The sequence below is a fragment of the Helicoverpa armigera genome, chromosome 8, assembly GCF_030705265.1.
Source record: "Helicoverpa armigera isolate CAAS_96S chromosome 8, ASM3070526v1, whole genome shotgun sequence".
Taxonomy (NCBI): Eukaryota; Metazoa; Arthropoda; class Insecta; order Lepidoptera; family Noctuidae; genus Helicoverpa; species Helicoverpa armigera.
This window is the reverse complement of record NC_087127.1, coordinates 8,264,053-8,285,050: the sequence shown is the minus strand read 5'-3', so window position 1 is coordinate 8,285,050 and position 20,998 is coordinate 8,264,053. Positions and strand designations below refer to the sequence as shown.

Below are 20,998 nucleotides of genomic sequence, written 5' to 3'. Positions count from 1 at the left end.
ACAATCTTTCAATACATAGAGGCCACTTGGGTAATGATTGCACTGCATTGATGCCCTTTTGCTTATGGGCTAACCCAGGACTGCTTGCTTAGGTTACCTACTCTGAACATTTCAAGTAAATAAAAGTTATGTGTAATGTATGTTATGTATTGCTATAGTTATTTATCCAAAAGTAAGTGGGTTTTCTGCAATCAGAACAGTGCATGTACATATTTTTTTCTATTGGACTGTAAGATGGATATGATGGAGGTCCGTACCCTGGATCCGCCCCTATATATTTTTGACAAAACTTATGTAGTCGTAGGGCGGCATAATCAGTTTTGCACGCGGGCGAACAAACAGCTAGCGGCGGGCCTGGCTAGAGCTTAAATAAGATTATATTATTGTTTAGGTGTTTTCAAGTGAATGAATCTCTTCTGTAGTAATGAGCCATATCATTCGAAAGGACTTTCCTAATGCAACATTTCGTAGTAATATAACACCCACTGATTGTCAATACTTTATAACTTAGAGCAGATTTTAGACCGTACTCCCTTAATAGGTTCTAACAAATGACAGTAGCCGCCATACATGAAATAAGCTTTCTATTGGTGTATCTTAATGCTAGAGGAGTGGTAGCCCAAAACACTAATTTTCCTTTAGCTTGATAATAAGAACTTAAAATTTTTGCATGACTAAATTATAAGTCGAATACAGTGAGACCATATTTTTTTATTGTATCAACCAGATCATAATGTACCTATATTCTGGCAAACAAATAAATTTCATTTCATTTCAAACACCTTCTGTTTCTAAAATGAATACGTCACATATTTCTATTAAATTCAGATATTTATTCTCATTTGTGAAAATTGTTTTTATTCTAAGGAAACAAAACATTATACTTTTTTTCTGAACGCACCCATAGTAATTGGCATTTTGGCATTGGCATTTAAGTGCTACCCGTCTGATTAGAGTCAGCCTTTATCATATGAACCAAACAATCGGACCTCTCTTTTTAACTCTCATAAAGTCATATTACACTAGCGCCACTTGGAGAAAAGACTTATGCCAACTTGTTAATATTTTTTAGTTTACATTTGGTAGTATTATAGCAAATGGCATCGCGTGAAGATGACAGTTTGTTCTGTGAACGAGAAAATTATTTTTAACGTAATAAAATAAAGCGGCTGGTCAATATTTTTGTATATTAAGAAGCGTAATTGCTCAATTAATCTCGACAAACAATTATATAAAATTTATACAAAACAAGAGAAAAAAATAGTGGTGTCGTCTATCAGATGTTCAGAGTGTGATTGCTCTTGTGTTATCATTAATTTGTGTATGTTGTTGTAAGTGGTGTAATTAAATTTTCGAAAATGACGGACAGTAACGCAGTAGTCATGGCTTCCGCTAATGGACTAATAGATAAATCCAAAGAACTCCAGAAGGAGATTCTTATGGAAAAACTTAGATCCAAAACATCACAGTTCAAAAACTTAACAGAGACTTCCAAAGGGGTCCGAATGGCTTTACTGGTATGTTTCACAAATATTTTATTTGAAGTCCTCACCAACACGTTATAACTAACCTACATAACATGACAAACACCAAAAACTATAGAATTCTCAAATCTATTCATATTATAATTCTGTAGAGAAGTTATTAATAAGAATTTTACCAATATTCCCTACTCTAAGTACTAGAATCCGTCTAAAATGGTCAAATAGTTTATTTTATGACTATAATCTATAATATCATCTGGGTATTGTAACATCTGGCTATCTATCTTAATCAAAGATTTTATATTACTAAGCTTTTCACTATAAAAAGACTGCTAATAATATAATTTGTACAATTGATGACTGAATTAGATGGAATTATGTAATGTAGACAATTCCTATATCTACTCTGTCTATCTTCAAGAGCTTTTGTAATTACCAGTAAAACAGTATTTTCATGTAGCTATTAAATCAATTTAATAAGCAATACAGTTTGTACACTTAATAAGTAATTTGTACACCTGAGCACATTTTTTTAAAGTCACATGGACCACACAAGTCATGCTGTTCTGCTAAATAACTGTATGAGGTTTGACCATTCTTCCAACCAGTGTTTGTTGCAATTTCATATTTTTCTAAATTTTAGATAAAAATTAACATGCTATACTGATGTATCTATACACAAAGTGAAATTATGTGAATACAGCTCTAACCTCCTTGAATAACATATTTAAATTTCAATAAAAATCATGATCTTTATGTTTATGAAGTGCATTATAGTTATTCATAACAATACTCCATTCTTATTTACTCATGTAATGATGTCATATATTTATCACTAATCATGTCATATATTTATAAAAATAAATCTTTTTTATAAACCCTTTACTGATTTAAACTGCTCTTGCCCGATATATGACCCCTCATTGTGATATTACTGTAAATTACTAACTACAAATTATTTTCTTAACCATTTATGAATCAAAATCCAAATTTAAAAAAAAACTAAATCATTTTATTTCACATAGGCCTTTGCAGGCACCTATGAAACGTCACACTATTTGCACGGTTCCAAAAAGTTGGTCTCATGGAGAAGAGCCGGCAAGAAACTCCATAGACACTCTTTTTAAAAAGTAATATATGTACCCAGTAAACATATATATAATAAAAGATGTAAAAACATAAATAGTAGAAAGGTGCTGCTTATTTCTAACGAAAGCACTTCCAGCAGATGCATTATCAATTTAAAATATGCTTACTTTTCATATCCAAATTCTTCTTGATAGCATTTAAAAATAATGAATTGTATGTTTTCAGGACAAAAGATGGGGTATAGATAGTGCGGATCGAATGATACTGAAGAAGTGCCTTGACAGTTTGCAGCATTGTATTAAAGTTAGCTCCTTGCAGAGTCTCATTGAGCGTCTCGAGTGCTTATCTAGGCAACTTGGGTTTGTATGACTTGACTTTCCATATTGTAGGTTACATAATGTAACTTGAATTATTTATTTATCAATGAAATACAGAAAAATCACTATTTTTTAAATTATTAATTCTATGCAGAAAGTTATTCTTAATTATACTAATTAAATTATTTTTTTCAGACTCAAATTCGTAGTTGGAACATCAGGAGTGAATCTATTCATATCATCAGATATGTTTTATTTGGAAATATTAGTTGAATCATCAGGGTCAGTAAAAGATGTTAAAATTCATCATGAAGGAAAAGTAAGTTTGGCAATAGCCAGGTGCTTATACATCTTTTGGGGGAAACTAACATCAAATTTTACATATCTATTTACTTATTTATTGATTTTTTTAATTATTAATTGTTTTTATTTTTGGTATCTTTTATAATCAAATGTTATGATAATCATGTTATCTGTTTAACAGATTGAACAACAAAGCTGTGAAGAACTGGTTTCCTGTATATCTCGCGGGGATTTCGCTGATTTCACAGCTCAACTGGAAGGCTTAACAGCGGTTTATCAACTAAGCGCTGAAAAAAAAGTAACTTACGCCTCAATACCTGTTACGGGGGAAGTCCGCAGGGTGTGTAGAGTGAGCACTGCCAGGGCAGTGTCGACTCGTTAATAATTATTTAACTATGCAGAGCCTCTGTGCATCTATATGCCTGGGCCCTGTCATATTGTATGACTCAAAATTCTATGAACAGAGACTCTGTGCAATGTCAACACCGCCTGGGCAGTGCTGATTCGAAATATCCTGTGGTCTGTGCTTTTGACTTTTATTATTTAACCTAGATTTAAGCCACACTACTAACACTTGAAAATACATTTTCCATAATATAATTCTCAAACAAATTCTTATAATTATTTTATATGCATTTACAGGTAAAATGTAAAGCATTCAGTGCTTTACAGAGCTTAGAAGAAGACTTATGTACAATGAGACAACTCCAGAGTTTTATCAAGGATCCTTGGGCACAGGTTCATAAAAGTCCCATAGGGTTCTTGCAAAAGCGAAGAGGAGGTATGTCATTAGCACTTAAAAAGTTAAAGATACAATGAATATGCTATAGTCATTGTATTGTCAATTCAACTGTTGCAGGTCACGCAATGCGTCTAACCTACTTCGTGTCGCCATACGAACTTTTAGACAAAGACAAAGGCCTAAATCCACTGACAGCTGAGCTGCTGACAGTTGGCAAGCCGGCCGCTACGAGTGGTCTTGCTTCACTGGTGGCTCCTTCTCACACGCCTATTGGACATTCGGCGACCGTCCTTCTAGAAGGTTCGACGCCAAATAAGCTGCAGCTGTCGCCTATTATATCTGGCGGACAGCGTCCTGGGAAAGGGTAATTCATATTTTTGTCATCACACACATTACCATAAACTTATGTAATTTAATGTTGTTAGTGATAGTTCCTAAACGAATTTTGGGTACCAACACATTTATCACAAATTAGAAAAAATATTGTAGCTTGTCCCTTATTCGCAAGATGTACCTAAATCACTGTAGGTATATCGATCTCATGAATCTAATTTGGAGAAAGTTGCTGAAAATGGCTCCAAAACACATAGTACAGTAGCTTTTATCTCGAAAAACTGACGCCCTGACGATTCTCATAGCATCTAGGTACCTATGTTAAAGGTCTAACAATATAATTTTTTTTAATTGTTTGCCTAGCAACGGACCTGTGTACGCTCAATTAGTGCCGCAGAACAGTGCGATGCTCCCCGCGTGCTTTACGCTCAAGCTGTCGCAGCCCACGCCGTTGTGCGCGGGACTCGCCAAATTGATACATGCCACCACTGAGGTCAGTATGGTTAAACCTTTTTGTTACTATCATTATAAAAAAACATGAGATTTTGAAAAAAACCATTGCTTAATTTTCAAATAATCTTCATTGATTATTCTCATATCTTCATTGGTCGGTCAGCTGTAATTTTTTCAAAATATTTATTATACTTTATTCACATACACCCATTGCTGGTGTAGAAATATTAAGTTGACCATGCTTTATAGAAAAAAAAGTTGAAATTAAAAAAGAAAAAAAAAATCTGCGATAGTCTTACCTCAATATCTTTCACATATATTTCGATATTATATTTCAGGTGGAGGTGGCAGGTGACTGGGCCAATGCTAAACCGATGTTGGGTCTGGTTGCCCAACACGCTTACAACAAGCTCACGCCAGGAAAAGTTATCGAGTTGAATCTCAGCAAGGGACTCTTTGTGGTTTGTATCTAACTTCGCCATCTGACTTCATTTGACGTAGATTTTATACAACTAAGTTCAAAGTGTCTCCGAGTCATATCGATATGGTATTGGTTTGCAACAACTGGTTCTCCATCTAGTAAGATTTCAAAGAGCAAAAAAAGAAATTCTTGCAATTTATATCACCTTGTTCGAAAGAGTTACCGGTACTTAAAAGGCCTACGAAGAAACATGATGGGTTTTAGTCAATAAGAGTCTGACATTCCTCACCGCTGCTAACCCACAGCGGGAGGAGTCATTTAATGATTTCCCATAAAAAAAGAAGGCCCATTTTCACTGACAACATGAACGTCCGTTTATGACGTGTAACCCTTCATAAACGGACATTTATGTTGTCATATAGGGACACAGATTTTTCACTTGGAATAATAAGCAAGAATTTTCTAGAACCTGCCGGAACAAACGCAATGCTACTTCGTGTGCGAGACGCGCGGGCTGGAGGGCTGCGTGGTGGGCTCCGTGCCCTTCACGCACCCGTCGCACGTGCCGCCGCTGCTGGCGTGTCTGCGGCAGCAGGCGCTCTTCAACGCGCTTATTGCGAGCTGTGTAAGGCACCAGGCGAAGCAGTGTTAGTATTACAATCAAAAATCGTTTATTAAAAGTAGACTAAAAACAGCACTTTTAGAACGTCAGAATGACACGAGACAACCCCAAAAACGTTTACCCTTCATTAAACTGCATGTTTAAAACAATCATGTACAACAACAAAAAAATTGAAACATTTGTAAAAAAGAATATTCAATAATGTAGTCAATGATGGAGAACATCTGCTTATTTGCCTGCCTACCTCCCTCATCGCAGAACTTATGAGTGCGTCCAATCATCTATATTACGTAGTTCTGACGTTTTATATTTCGATATTAATTTACAGAAAACTACATAAATGTCAAATTTGCAAAATTTTCAACTCACTAAAAAAAACCTAATTTCAGTCATAGAATTGGAGAGCGTTCTAATGTTCGAAGTGAGCGCGTTGTCATGGCAACACATATCTATTTCTCTCGAACACCCGGGAGACGAGAGTATGGCCACTGTTGAACTGGAACTAAGTGACCCGGCCGCGCCCAGAGCCTCATTGTATACGCTACATAACGCAAACGCTGATCATATTAATGAATATATCACCAGGGTCTTACAGAAAACTCATTCAATACCTATCACACTCAGGTGAGAAGTTTTCCTTTTTATTTCAGCTTAGGATCCCATGTAATTTTGCTGGCTGGCTTATTGTTATCGACGTTGTTCTCATTGTAATAGAATCTAAAATCAATCAACAACATTTTCGTATGTAACATCGAGCCCCTTCATGTCACATTTATTTCATTGTAGATTCTATTTCAAACAACGCAACATAAAAACTCAATTAATATATTCCTAATATTTGTCAAAAAATATTTGAATTTTTGAAAAAATAAGCTCAATTTCCTACAGGTCCCTTATAAAGATTTGGGAGCGAGAAGCGGCTAGTAAGCAGTTAAACGGTGGTTACTCGGCTCTGGAGCCAAATTTTAGCTGTGGCCTGGGGGGCCTCGACCCGGGCGGTGACCAAATCAAACACGAACCCGGGTCCATGCACTCGCGAGCCCTCTACCCTTCCAGTGTCAACCATCCGCACCAAGGAGGTAAGTGGATTGAATTAAGACTTTATGGTCTATAAAAAATATCTCCCTTTTAGTTCTCCCTCTCAAAACATAATAACAAAGAATATACAACGCATTTAACTTTCGTATGACCTCATTATTCCGCACAAATTTTGCACCGTGAATTTGATAAATAAATAAAATGTATACTATTCTAAAAGACATGAATTTATGTATATTACGTTATCCACAGGGGCATATCTCTCTGAGCAGCAACATCACTTGTCTGTAATGTGCCAAGACTCAGTGAGCGATACAAAACCTCAAACTGAGGAGCGTAAATCTAAAAAAAGAAAATCTGACGATGTCTGGTCTTCGAGTCAGAAAAAGGGCAAACAGGGCATCACTGAAATGATGGACTCTGATAGCGAGAGTGACAACTCAGATGAGTATGTCAACGAAGATGAGAACACTATAAATAGTAACTCAACGAATGATGATATGGAAGGTCGCGAGTCCTCAGTGTCACAGAACGAGTTCACTTCAGACATGGAACTGTCGGCAATGGACGCTACCGATGCCCTCGGTGGACAAGACAACAGGACATCTTCCGATATGGACAACTCAAACGATGGAGATGTTGACGATATTATCCGGTTCGTGTTTATTTCTACATGATTTATTACAACTTAATATTATATTAAATGTAATATTACACAGGTTTTCTTCTTTTCAGGAATTCTTTTCACAAGTCTGATCACAAAAGGCAAAAACTTAAAAGCAAAGACTCGGAATTACGCCCAAGTAGGAGCGCGTCTTCCCTTCTCTTGGACTTAACCGAAGGGAAGTCTTATATGCCGTCTTCGGTAAGCATAACTCCTATAGGTAGCACATCGAACACACCCAATGCTGGTACCGGGTCCAGTATAACATCGATGTTATGCCTGGACAGGCGGCCGGGCATTGAGATAATCCCCATCACAGCGGCAGCACCAGCCGCTCTGCCCAGCTCCATAACAATAACACCGATAACATCATCACAAATGAAAACACTTGACGATCGTATCAGATCCGAGAAGAAATCGAGCAGGTCGGGGGAAGAAAGAAGTAAGGAAAAGAAGAAGAAGCGCAGAAGGGACGACTCCATGGGCCCGCCAGAGAAAGTGCCTCCCAAACAAGATCCGCTCACCAAACCCGTCTCCGTCAGCATCAAGCCCACAGATGGTTCCCCTTTACGTGCTACTTCCCCAAACTCTCTTATTCGAAAATTTAGTCCAAGCCCAACACACGGCAGGTCCGTTTCGATAACGAAGTCGCCGAGCCCCAGCACTGTCAAAGGGATGGGAAAGCCTTCGGGAACGTCTAGTCACCACAGCAGTCCTAGACATTCCCCAGTACAAAATAGCCCTAAACATTTGTCCGGATACTCGAGTCCAAAAAACCACAGCATCTCGTCCCCTAAGCACAGTTCTTCGGGGTCGGGAAAACCAAGCATGTCGGCTCTAAAATCAGCAACCAGCGGGTCACCATCGGGTAAATCTGGGACAACGGGGTATGACCTTACAAAAAAGATATCCAAAGACAGTTATGGCTCTAGCTCGATGACTTCGAGGGATAAAGAAAAGAAACATTCCAGTTTATCTTTTTCTAGTTCTGATAGGAGTAGTCCTAAATTAAAAAACCCCATCAAATTGAAACAGTTAGAAATCACCCCAGTGTCTTGTGATAGTCCTGTCACGGAACCTTTGATATCCCCACCTAACATTGAAGTAAACAAATCAAACGCTCCGAGTCAGGCTCGCAATAGGAAAGGTTCTCTCAGCGCTGTGATAGATAAGCTCAAGTCTGCCCAGCACTGCGGTACTGATTCTGAAATTAGTGCAAAATCTAGTAGCTCTTCCAGTAGTACCAAGTTTTCAGATCCAAAAGCAAGTACGGCTGGCAGTAGTGGCAAGCTTAGCGATAGCAAAAATCAAGAGTACATGGTGAAGCCGAGCTCCGACGGTATGAAGATAACGATTAATAAAACGAGAACAAAAGATTCTTCTAGCAGTAGTTCCAAATTGAATTACAGTAGTTCTAGTTCTAAACAATCATCACCACAGCTCACTCCACCAAGTCAAGGTTCTCCCAAAACTCATACAGGTTTAAAGCCGGGAGTCATAAGTGGACCCGCTTCTAAAAAAACTCAAGCCATGCAATCTTCTAAATCTGGTAGCGTCACTTCAGGCTCAACTCCGCCGAAAGCTAATATGAGTCCTTCAGATTCCTCCGGCTCTGGTAACTCAAGTATGCCCAAAGTGCCTTATTCCAAATCATCTAGCACAAGCAGTGCAGGTATAAACTTATCAAAGTCTGGTTCTAAATCTAGTTCTGGTTCCCCCAAAAGCAGCAGCACGGACCTCGCCAAAATAATAAGAGACAGGGAACGAGAAAAGGCTAGAACTAAACTTATGACTAATTCAGAGAAATCTATTTTTTCATCGAAATCTGAACGCCATTCTAGCCCCAGTGGCTCTAGAGACGAAATAGATGGAGAAAGGTTCAAAAGTTCCAAAGAAGCTAATTTTCTTGTAGAAGGTTTAATCAAACCACTTGATACCAGTAAGTTTCAAATACCGAAATTGAAAAACCAAAACACGCCAGATAAGAACAGTCCTGCGGCCCAATACGATCAACGGTCCTTAGTCAACGATTTTGCTCGTACACTTGAACAAAGCAAATATCAGTTTCCGCACTTCGATAACGCAGGTGCCAGAACAGCCGATTCCCTTCAGAAGTCTGCCTATCCTTTGAACGTACCAAAACCACTACTCAACATGGGCAGCATGAGTCCTAAGACAATACCGCCTGGTAAAAATGATCAGTCCGAGAGGCCCCTAGAATTTTCTAAAGCCATGGCCGACAGTATATCGAAGGGAGAAAGCCCAGTCAGAGCTAAAGACGATTCAAAAGATGGGTTTTCAGCATCGTTTCCTATACTCCCTCTGGATTTTAAAACCGAAATGGCAAAGGGGTTTGCTGCTCCAAAGGGTAGTTCGGAGGACAGAAAAGGCGCCGATTCATGTATGAAGCCTCCAGCGAGCGGTGCGGTCGCTCGCAGCGGAGCTACGACGCCGCAGGAAGCCGCGGAAATGTTACTGGACTTCTCGTCGTCTTCGGGCAGCAAGGTGTCGGGCATGGTGGCCGTGCGGCCGGTGTACCCGTCGTCGCCGGCGCTGGCGCTGCAGCTGGCCAAGAGCCCCGCGCCCTCGCCGCTCGTGGCGCCCTCCCCGCACTCCAACTCGCCCTGCATCACCGACGACGAGCTCATGGACGAGGCGCTCGTGGGCCCGGGCAAATGAGTGCCAGTGTACTCTCCGCCCTTGCCAGGGGTGAGACCACGTGTTACCACGTGCGAACCAAATCATGGACACTTTTCATATTTTATTGTTTGATATACAAATCATTTACGATTCCCTGTATAATTTCATCAATCAATCAATATTTATTTATAAAGTAAATTATTCGTAATTTTCTCTCTACTTGTATACTAGTTACTGATTCTTATTTTTAATGACCTCAGATATTTTTAATGTATAAGGAAATATTATGTGATCCAAGTATATTTTTAGTAATCGAATATCATATTTGTGTCATACTTTACATGTGTAATGTAAAAGACGATTATAAGTTCATGTATTGTTTGTAAACGAAGGAACCACTACGCAACTGCCATGAGTATAATACAATTTAGTGTACAATGTTTTTCCTAATTTAGATGATGCAGTAATTGGATGCAACAATTAACAATCAATGTATGTAAATAGATAGAGGTAAATTAATATAATGATGATATTGAAATGATTTTGTTGGTAAGGCAATTGTGCTTATAGATTTTGTAGAAATAAATATAATGAAAATCAACCACTATTCACGTGTATGTTTATTATTCACACCATTCGAATAAAAGAATAATTTACATTATAAAAATTAAATTACAATAAATAAATTAAATAGCGTTCATTTTAGGGGAGCACTAATAATACCTTAGAGAGCTAGGACGATAAACCCTGTAGTACGGGTAATAGAAGGGATAACTTCTGTATATCGCGTACGGATACCTTTGAGAATTTCGTCGACTGGGAAACCGTGTTGACGGTCGCTTGTTTTTCTTTCTAAAAAAAGGAATTGGAGCAAATCCTGCAGCAGTTTGCATAATTTCGTCTTTTATTCTATCGGCAACAACTTGATCAATTCCTTTATTACCCGTAGGCAGATAATCGTCTGCGTCAATTTGAATTTCATTCTGGTCATCGGACATTGCTTTTAATGGATTCACAGTTTCCTCAATCACTATATCGACTTCGTCTCCGCCGAATTGAACACCTTCTCCGTCTCCGCTTGAATCAGGTTTTAGTAAATCTTTAAGTTCTACTTTGTTTTGTTGCGGATAATTGTTGTACATGGTGAGAATCTCATCTTCTAAATTCTCTTCTGTTATTGGCTCGTTTGTTTCGGTTGATGGTAGTTTCTCATTGCATAAGTTTTTTTGTTTATTAATCGGGTTTCCAAGTACACTCACAACTCCCAGTAATAGGAATAAAATATACGACTTCATTGTTTCTGAAAGACAAAGTGAAATGTAAAACTACTTAACAGCACGAGAAACACAAGCTTCTGTGATGTTTTTCTAGTATCGTAGTCTTATATTTAGAGAATTGGTGTCAAAGAAAGGTGTGCACACACAAATCATATTTGTAAATAAATTGCTCATACAAAGGAAATTCCAAGAATGTCTATAAACAAGGAAATAAAATAATGCTCTCTGCAGTTTACAATTGCGTTTTTATAGCCTGCTCTGTAGAAGATGTATGACGTACTGAGAAAACCATTTTTTTAAATTATTTGTAATACTGTAAAACAGCTACTCACTTAATAGTATCTGTAGGGGCACAGAACCCGTCGTGGTGGATTCAATCGTCTTTGACCCTGGTAATTTCTTCTTTGAGAATTTGCTTTCTCGCTACGCTCTTTCAGCTTCCGCATCGCAAATCGGGGTAAAAATGGATTCTGAGACTCTGCTCCCTCCATCATCTCGCTCTCGTCACCCACAGGTATACTCCTTCTTCTGCGACCCAGATAATACCTCCTTTGTGCATTTGCTTTCTCGCTGCGTTCTCTAAGCTTTCGCATCGCAAATCGCGGTAAAAATGGATTCTGAGACTCTGCTCCTTCCATCATCTCTCCGTCGTTTTCCATAGAAATAATGCTCTTCGATTCCTCAAGAGCTTTCGAATCCACGAGGATAAAGAAAACTAATGATAAACACAACAACTTGAGACCCAACATCGTGGTAACAATAATTTGCGAACAGGTTCTTTGCAACACTGGTGGAAGTAACTAAAGCTTCGATGGCTAATCCCTTTATATCCAACTTCGGCAGCATGTTCACGTTTTATAGGGATGTTAATTAACGGCAGATGACACACATCTGGTGCATTTGTTTACCATACGAGTGAATTTGAGGAATTGTAACGGGTCATTCGGTCGCTTCCAATTAACACGTCCCGGCTCACATTCATAGGCCGGTGGTGCTCAAGACCTACATTGTTATAACGGACATACCTTTACTCAACTAGTTTCCCCCGCTCGACGTAATGTTGTATTTATTTTTACATGTCACTTTCAATGAATTGAGTTCATACAAATTGAGAAACCTGACTCATAAGCAAACATCCATAACAATAATGTGACACAGTTTCGTATCACAATATCGATTACAGTATGGTAATTGGAACACTTTCAGTAATTTTACAATAATAAAATGTTGTTATTCCAGTCACAATATTGAAATTTCGATTAGGTAATTAATGAACTGTAGCGTCATACATATCAGGAATGCCTACTGGTTTACGAAAAACAAATCAATAAAATTGACACAAACATGTTTTAATGCGTAGCTAAGTGGGATAGCTTAGGTAAACACGCGTATAAAACATACCAATGTATGTGTTTTTATAACTTACGACTTCACAACGATTCTTTACCTCAGCATTAGGTACCTATGTGTTTACATCTATTAATCTTGTGGTCTGCTGAGTTAGCATCCATTAAATCTCCTTTGATATCAATAAAAATAAATACCAGCTGAGTTAGGTACCTAGGTTCTTGAATAAATCAAATCTTGCACAACATTATCATAATTATTATTAAAACAACGTGACTGATCGCAACAGACTAACTTTTATTTCAAATATAGGTTACATATGAAAAAACAGTAGAGGGCGCCACTACTCATCACAAACACGTTTTGATACACATACCAACACCCCCACTTATCAAAATGAACTTAACATAAAGAAAACTTCTAACATAATATTACACAGAAACAATACCAATAACATTCATAAACTTGTAATGTTTCACATGACATAAACCCTTAGTCAGAATATCAGCGGGCATGTCCTCAGTAGGAATATAATTTATCTTTACATATTTATTCTTCACAACTTCCCTCACATAATGACACCGCACATCTATATGTTTTGACCTGTTGTGACTTACATTGCTTAAGGCTAACTTAATTGCACTTTGGTTGTCACAATATACATTAATTGCATCAAGTGTGCCAGTAATTTCATGTAACAAATTTCTTAAGTAAACAGCTTCTCTGCAAGCTTCGGATAAGGCAACATACTCAGCCTCCGTACTAGAAAGTGAGACTGTTTTTTGTTTTGTACTTTGCCATGAAATGGCTGATTCAGACAGTATGAAGCAAAATCCTGTGTAGGACTTTCTGTCTGTGGCGTCACTCGCCCAATCTGCATCCACAAAGCCTACCAGTTGTGTATTTTCTTTAGTAAACTTTAAACCATAATTTTTAGTTTTTAACAAATACCTTAAAATTCTTTTTGCATAATTCCAATGCACTTGTGTATAACAACTATTGAACTGACTCAAATAACTTACTGAATAGGCAATGTCAGGCCTTGTCAAGACTGCTAAATACATTAAGCTACCTATCAATTTCTGATAAGGCAAGTTATTGTCACATTCATTAGATTTCTGAATATTTAATTTGGGCTCAATAGGTGTGTTAGCATAATTACAATCAGACATGTTAAACTTACTTGCTAAATTTTCAACATAATGCTGCTGATCAATAGTAATTACATCTTTGTTAACATTTATTCTCATGCCCAGATAATTCCTTACAGGTCCTAAGTCTTTTAGTTTAAATTCTGAGCTTAGTACACTCTTTAATTGACTTGTTTCATTATCACTATTTGAAAAAATAAGAAAATCATCGACATACAATGCAACAATTGTTTTTATATTACCGTTGGATTTTTTAAACAAACAGGGCTCATATTGACTATTTACATAATTTAATTTACTTAAAACATCTTTAACTCTCTCATACCATGCTAAAGCAGACTGTTTTAAACCGTAAATTGCTTTCTTTAATTTCAATACTCTTCCCCCACTTTTGTTTACAAAACCTTCAGGTAATGACATATATATATCCTCCTTTAAATAACCATTAAGAAATGCAGTTGTTACATCTAGGTGTGTTACACTCATTCCTAACTTCACACTAAGGGCAAACAACAACCTTAAAGTAGAATGACGCACTACAGGTGAAAAAGTATCTGTATAGTCAATACCTGGTTTCTGAGAGAAACCTTTAGCCACAAGACGAGCTCTGTACCGCACATTATTGTCAATATCAAATTTTTTATTAAGCACCCACCTGCACTTCACAATTGTCACATCACCTGGGTTGTCCACAAGCTCCCACGCCTGGCTGTCCTCAAATGACTGAAGCTCCTCAGCCATAGCGTGCCTCCACTGCTCCTGCTCTGGCCCCTCAAGAGCCTCTGAGAAATCGATCTCCTCAGATGCTGGAACAGTACTGGAACTACTACACAAGTTACTGACACCATACCGTTCAGGTTTTCTTCTCAGACGCTTGTTAGACATGTCTGTCACTTGCTGAGGAAGTGAAGCTGAGTGACCTTCATGTGCTGGAACATTCTGTGTTGAAGTTTCTGCAGCCGGCTCAATGCTATCAGAATATACTGAAGAGTCTGAAGAGCAATCATCTGATAATTCTGTATCTGGGGTATTCTGACACAATTCCCCCACTGAAACCTTATTCTCTTCCACTACAGTGTCTGATGATGTTTCTGTATTGGGAATCCATATGGCTAAATCATCACAGGTGTTTTGACATTCTGTCCCTTCTTCCAAAACGACAACATCTCTGCTGATAACAACAGTGTTATTAGTTGGATTATAGACACGATATCCTTTTACATCCTCACCATATCCAACCAGAATGTGCTGTGTAGCTTTCTTGTCCCATTTGAGACGCCTCTGCTTAGGAACATGCACCATGATTTTACTGCCAAACAATCGCAGATGACTCAAATCTGGTTTTGATCCATACCACAATTCATATGGTGTTTTCTCCAATCCTGATGCAATAGACCTGTTCTTTAAGTACACAGCTGTATTACAGGCTTCTGCCCAAAACTTCTTGTCTAACTTTGCATCATACAATAAACATTTAGCTTTCTCAACCACAGTCCGGTTAGCTCTTTCGCTGAGTCCATTTTGTTCTGGGCTGTAATAATTGGATCTTTGGTGTATGATACCAGCTTGCTTCAAATAATTATCAAATTCTTTATTGCAGAATTCTAGTCCATTGTCTGACCTTATTATCTTAATTTTCTTACCTTGCTGGTTTTCAACAACTGACTTAAACTCTTTAAATCTGTTGAAAGTTTCACTCTTTTGCTTCAGAAAGTAGATATAAGTCATGCGACTATAGTCATCAATAAATAACAGGAAATAGCGAGCTCCACTCAATGAACTTGTTTCCATGGGGCCACAAATGTCTGTGTGAATTCTGTGCAGCGTCTCAGTACTTCGCTCACCCACATGAGAAAAAGGTAATCTCATTTGCTTGGCCTCACAACATGTTACACATTGAGATTTGGTTATGTCAACAGTATCAAAAGACAAACCATTCACAAGTCCATTTTTCATTTTATTCATGTCTTGACTGTTTAAGTGTGCTAGTCTTCTATGCCACAACTGTCCACTAATTGCTGGAGCAACCAACAAGCAACTTTGTGACTTTAACCTCAACTTATAAACTCCATCTGATAAATCTGCAGTTGCAACCAAAACATTGTTCTTATTTCGAATGTAGCAGTGCTTCTTGTCAAATACCACATTATTGCCATTCTTAATCAGTTCACTCACAGATAATAAGTTGGTTGTCAAACTGGGCACACATAGCACGTCTTTAACTGTTACTTGACATTCAAGTTCTGAAACTATGTCTACATCTCCGGAACAAACAACTGGCACTTTTGATTCATTTGCGACAACTATTTCTGGTAAACATGGATTTGTATTTACATTTTTCACCCAAGCCTTATTCGCAGTCATGTGTGCACTTGCTCCAGAGTCCACGTACCATTCATTCTTATTGAACTTCCCGTTCAGGAAAACAACATTGAATACACATTTATTTGTTGTTTTCTTCTGTAACAGCGGGCACTGATTTCGATAGTGACCTTCCTCTTTACATTTATAACATGTGATTGTTTTTGTTGATGTGCTATCTGTCACTGTCTTTTTATTTGACAATGATGGAGTGACATGTTTCTTTGGTTTAATATTGCTAGAGGAATATTTACTTCTTGCTGCAAATGCTGTGCCACCGCCTTCAGAATCACTGGACAACTCCATATCGAGTAATTTAGACTTAATGACATCTGCAGTTATCGAAATCCCCGAGTGTTCGATGGCCATTATCATGGGGGTATAACGATCGGACAATCCAGCTAATAATAAAGATCCCACCCATTCGTCGGTTATTGTAAAACCTGTGCCATTTAACCGTTGCGCAGTTTCGATCATTTGTGTGACATAAGTGGCCATTGAGTCACAATTTTCAAGCCTTATTGATATCAAATGTCGAAGCAATGTTATTTTTCTTGAAAACCCAGAGTCATCGAACATGGCCTTCAACTTAGTCCATAATTCCGCCGAGCTCTTAGTGTTCTTGATGTGCACGTACAATGTGGGGTCTATTGTTAATATTAACTTTGCCTTCGTCTTTGCGTCATCTGCTGGTTTTGCTTCAAAATCTTTCGATGGTTTAATGTAATTTTCCATGCCTTCCAGTACCAACAAATTTTCGGCCGCAAAGCACCACTCATCATAATTCTCGCGGCCCTTCAACTTCGGAACACTCGTGATATAGTTCGTGGTCATGTTTCCGCGATACTACGTATACGATTTATCTACTTTACACACTAAAGTAACTGATTAATCGCGAAATAGGCAGGGACTGGGCCCATAACCTATTAAAACAACGTGACTGATCGCAACAGACTAACTTTTATTTCAAATATAGGTTACATATGAAAAAACAGTAGAGGGCGCCACTACTCATCACAAACACGTTTTGATACACATACCAACAATTATGTACCTATAATGGTCTAGGTGTGTATGACAGACATCAGTCTGTTACGCTACGAATGCCGTAGTAGGGGCCTACGAGCACAAGTAGCCTAAAGTACCTACTAAGGTCTACGATGCTGGATGCGACGCATTACCCATGCCTAGGATGAAGCTATCTAGGCACAGCTGACAATCGTTCTAAGTATAACAATATGATCGATACACATTATTATAAAATCATACGCACTATGAATGTGAACGCGATGGTTTACATATCAGTCATTGTCAAGGTGGCTGAGTCATGAGGTCAATATGTCTCTGTGTAAACAGCCATAAAATGCGATCAACTTCTGAACCTAAACAAATATGGGTTTCTTGAAATTTTAACATAATCCCTTCCTAAAACGGTTTACACAACACTTTGCAATTTGTCATAATTAAAATTGTAATTCCTTTTATGCGTAGTATGTTGGTTTCTTTGAAAATATTGCGTCACTATTTAAATATACTGTCAATAGTTTTAATTAAATTAGGTTTATTCAGGAAAAACAACAGGAAAATATAAATAAAGCTTTAGTTAAGTCATATTTAGAATATCTGTTGTCCTTAGGTATAGGTGTCAACAGAAGCTAACAAACGGGAAAATCTTTAGCTATGCTGACGACACAGTCCTACTCGTATTCCATGGAGCGCGATGGGATGATGCCCGAATGGCTGCGGAAACAGGCTTAAGTAAGGTGATCCACTGGCTGGAAGCTAACTTACTTACCCTCAACATCCAGAAAACATCATTTTTACAATTTTCTTTCGCCAAAATCAGACCTACAGCTATAGATCTCAAAGCACACTCATGTGATAATGCCAATTTCTCCACACCATGCTCGTGTCTCCCAATTTCGCAACAAAAAACAATAAAGTATTTGGGTGTGATACTGGACGAAAGGCTTAGCTGGCGCCCCCACATCGAGCAAACGTCATCCCGAGTTAGAAAACTTATATGGGCGTTCAAAAAACTGCGACAAGTGGCCGAATTCCAACTCCTACGCTCCATTTATCAAGCACTGGCGCAGTCCATCATAAGTTACTGCATCACGGCATGGGGGGGCGCCTGCAAATCTTACATGATAAGCCTCGAGAGCTCAACGATCTCTGTTAAAGGTAATGACCTTTAAGCCATATCGGTTCCCTACAAAAACACTGTACGAAGATTGTCAAGTACTTACAGTAAGACAACTATACCTTCTCAATCTCATATTGGCACAGCATATAATCACCGATCAAACAAGGAATCCAACATAAAAGAACTGTCGGCAATGTATGTAGCACGATCAAATGCAAGACCGCCTCGGCTCGTCGGCAGCGGCTATTCCTATCCACATATGTGTACAACAAGACTAACAAAATTCTAAACTTCAACCCACAAACTAAAAATAAAACTAAAAAGGTACTTAAATCATGGCTTCAAACACTTGATTACGAACAGACGGAAAACCTAATGAAAGAACAGTACTCATGACGACAATAACACTCACACACACACATACATACACACATATACACACACATACACACACACATACACACAAATACACACAAAGAGCACAACCCATACATATTTACATTCACTCTCATCACACCACTCAGCAAAAGAGCAAGCATATTCATTTTTTTTTTTCTTATGTTTACTTTACTTATTTTGTCCTTAGATTTTATTGCATATAAAGTGTTGTTCTAAAAAACGGGTGAAGACACTGGCTCCTGTAACACAGGTCTCACCTAGCACAGGAGCCAGGGCTTTCTTTGTAATTGTATTTTATTTTTTATGCCAATAAAACATTTATTTATTTATTATTATTATTTATATGTAATTTGGGACGTGATGTGTGTGACGTGACGTGATGTGTGTGTGACTCAAAAATAAAAGAAAAATTTCATCATTGTTTTTGGCTTATGATTGAATCAATTACAACAAGTTTATCGGTCTATTTACGATATGGAAAAATCTTGTTCAATTCAATTAATATTGACGTAGGCACTGAGGAGCTTCTTGTAAGATTCGGTAGGTAGGGATAGCTGAAACTGTACGTACATTAACATTTACCTATTAAATTCAGATACTTACACAAGGGAGTAGATGAAGATGAAGGGCTAATAGAGGAGTGTATACTTATTAGGCAGAATATTTGAAAAAATATAAGGGATTACATAGGAAACTAAACTTATAAGGGAGTAGGTACCTACATATATTTTTTTCTTGTTATCTACTAATTGTTATGTCTTCCAAACTATCATAAGACAGATAGAAGTATTTTTTGATATTTTTACCAAGTACATACCGTCTCTATACATCATAATATTACCTATGTATTTACATAAATTGCCACGTGATCGTCCCAGTATCTTACTACTCGGAGATGCAAGATTGAATTGAAGTCTAAACACGTGCTCTTGCAGTCTGCTCTAGTCACGAGGCGTATCATTTGATGAAAATCTTGGATGAACTTATGGCCGGTTTCTGACCACCTTTGTGGGCGATGCATCAATTAACAATTAAAAGATATTCGCCTAGAAAAATGTGCCCAAAAACCTGGTAAGATAAGACCAATAGCCAATTATTCAAGTTTCGTGTCAGAATAAAACAGAGAACTTTGACTCCTGTTGTTATATAGGTATTATCTACCTCTATATCTATCTTTAACTTTTACATACCAGTAGGTAGACATATTATACCTACCGCTAATAGTCGAAGGTTTGATGTTTATGCGGAAATGAAAATATCTAGGTGGCTACTACATAGTTAAGATTACCCGTTTGTTGAATACTAAAAACAAACATTTCCTTGTTATGTCGAGGCAAAAGAATATCATTGAACTTATTTCCGCAACGCTCTTGTTTCCAGAACTTGGCACTCTTGTTATCAATTACACCCTAAAAGCTAAGTAGCTTTAAAGTCACTGAATTCAAAGTTAATTTAGCTGACCTACAAAACTTAATTAAGCCTTATTAAGGTTTATATCCATAATATAATTTACCTCCCTACAATTGTAGATACTTAAAAGGAAATAGGCCAAAAACTATTTATTTCATTACAAATAATAAATAATCAAAATATTTCGTTTGAAAAATATATTCAAAAGGTACTCTGCAAAAAGTCTTCCACAGGGTTCCACACGAGGCTCTACGCAATTTTCTAAAATCCGCAAAACTACATAATTATGCATGTATGTTTACTACATTACATGAGGACCATATTTTATTCCTTATTTGGAAAAAAGTTTACTAACTTAATGCCCTGGGTTAGCCAAGGCAATATAATATAGGTCAGACTAATATATATTTAAATGCCTAACAAAAGTGTATTCACAGCGACTGCACTACGACATCTGACGGCACGCCCACGAACTGAAAAGTGACTGTTTTGTGGATCTGTACTGTATGAGCATGATATATCACACGCTTCAGTTTCCTTTCAGCATTTCAAGATGTCGCTAACTACATAACTACATAACTACTATGAAAGTAGAACTAACTAAAGCTTTCAATAAAGTGACTCGTTCTTAGGCTTTTTGTATATGTAGATTTTCAGGCGTGCTATTTTCAGGTCACTAGCGAATTACGCTTATGCTTCTATTTAGTATTGGACACACATTGGATATGGCTTATGTTAACTTTGCAATTTGTGTAGGTACCTACTTAATTTTTGTCAATTTGCCTGCAATAATAAATCTTT

At 37.6% G+C, this 20,998-nt stretch overlaps 2 protein-coding genes across 3 annotated transcripts; one reads left to right on the top strand and one right to left on the bottom strand.

Moving 5' to 3' along the window:
- Window positions 1-1,069: 1,069 nt before the first annotated feature.
- LOC110374686 (mediator of RNA polymerase II transcription subunit 1) lies at window positions 1,070-10,713 on the top strand. 2 transcript variants are annotated; one of them, XM_064035995.1, is made up of 13 exons: window positions 1,070-1,517; window positions 2,799-2,932; window positions 3,086-3,209; window positions 3,375-3,491; window positions 3,836-3,974; window positions 4,053-4,299; window positions 4,632-4,761; window positions 5,060-5,182; window positions 5,609-5,789; window positions 6,154-6,388; window positions 6,653-6,843; window positions 7,055-7,457; window positions 7,538-10,713. In XM_064035995.1, the coding sequence occupies exons 1-13, from the start codon at window positions 1,359-1,361 to the stop codon at window positions 10,143-10,145; spliced, it is 4,791 nt and encodes a 1,596-aa protein (XP_063892065.1). In that variant the 5' UTR covers window positions 1,070-1,358; the 3' UTR covers window positions 10,146-10,713. The 2 variants fall into 2 exon arrangements, with proteins under 2 accessions (XP_063892065.1, XP_063892064.1); XM_064035994.1 differs by having other exon boundaries at window positions 3,375-3,533.
- LOC110374688 (uncharacterized) lies at window positions 10,712-12,208 on the bottom strand. The gene is made up of 2 exons (XM_021332512.3): window positions 11,716-12,208; window positions 10,712-11,406 (listed from the first exon to the last, which is right to left on the bottom strand). The coding sequence occupies exon 2, from the start codon at window positions 11,399-11,401 to the stop codon at window positions 10,820-10,822; it is 582 nt and encodes a 193-aa protein (XP_021188187.3). The 5' UTR covers window positions 11,402-11,406; window positions 11,716-12,208; the 3' UTR covers window positions 10,712-10,819.
- Window positions 12,209-20,998: the final 8,790 nt, after the last annotated feature.

Excerpts from the sequence above, each read along its gene's own strand:
- LOC110374686 (XM_064035994.1), top strand. The coding sequence starts at position 1,359 with ATGACGGACAGTAACGCAGTAGTCATGGCTTCCGCTAATGGACTAATA. Across the intron at positions 2,933-3,085 it reads TGCTTATCTAGGCAACTTGG|ACTCAAATTCGTAGTTGGAA; the intron begins GTTTGTATGACT and ends TATTTTTTTCAG. Across the intron at positions 3,210-3,374 it reads AAATTCATCATGAAGGAAAA|ATTGAACAACAAAGCTGTGA; the intron begins GTAAGTTTGGCA and ends TCTGTTTAACAG.
- LOC110374688 (XM_021332512.3), bottom strand. The coding sequence starts at position 11,401 with ATGAAGTCGTATATTTTATTCCTATTACTGGGAGTTGTGAGTGTACTT.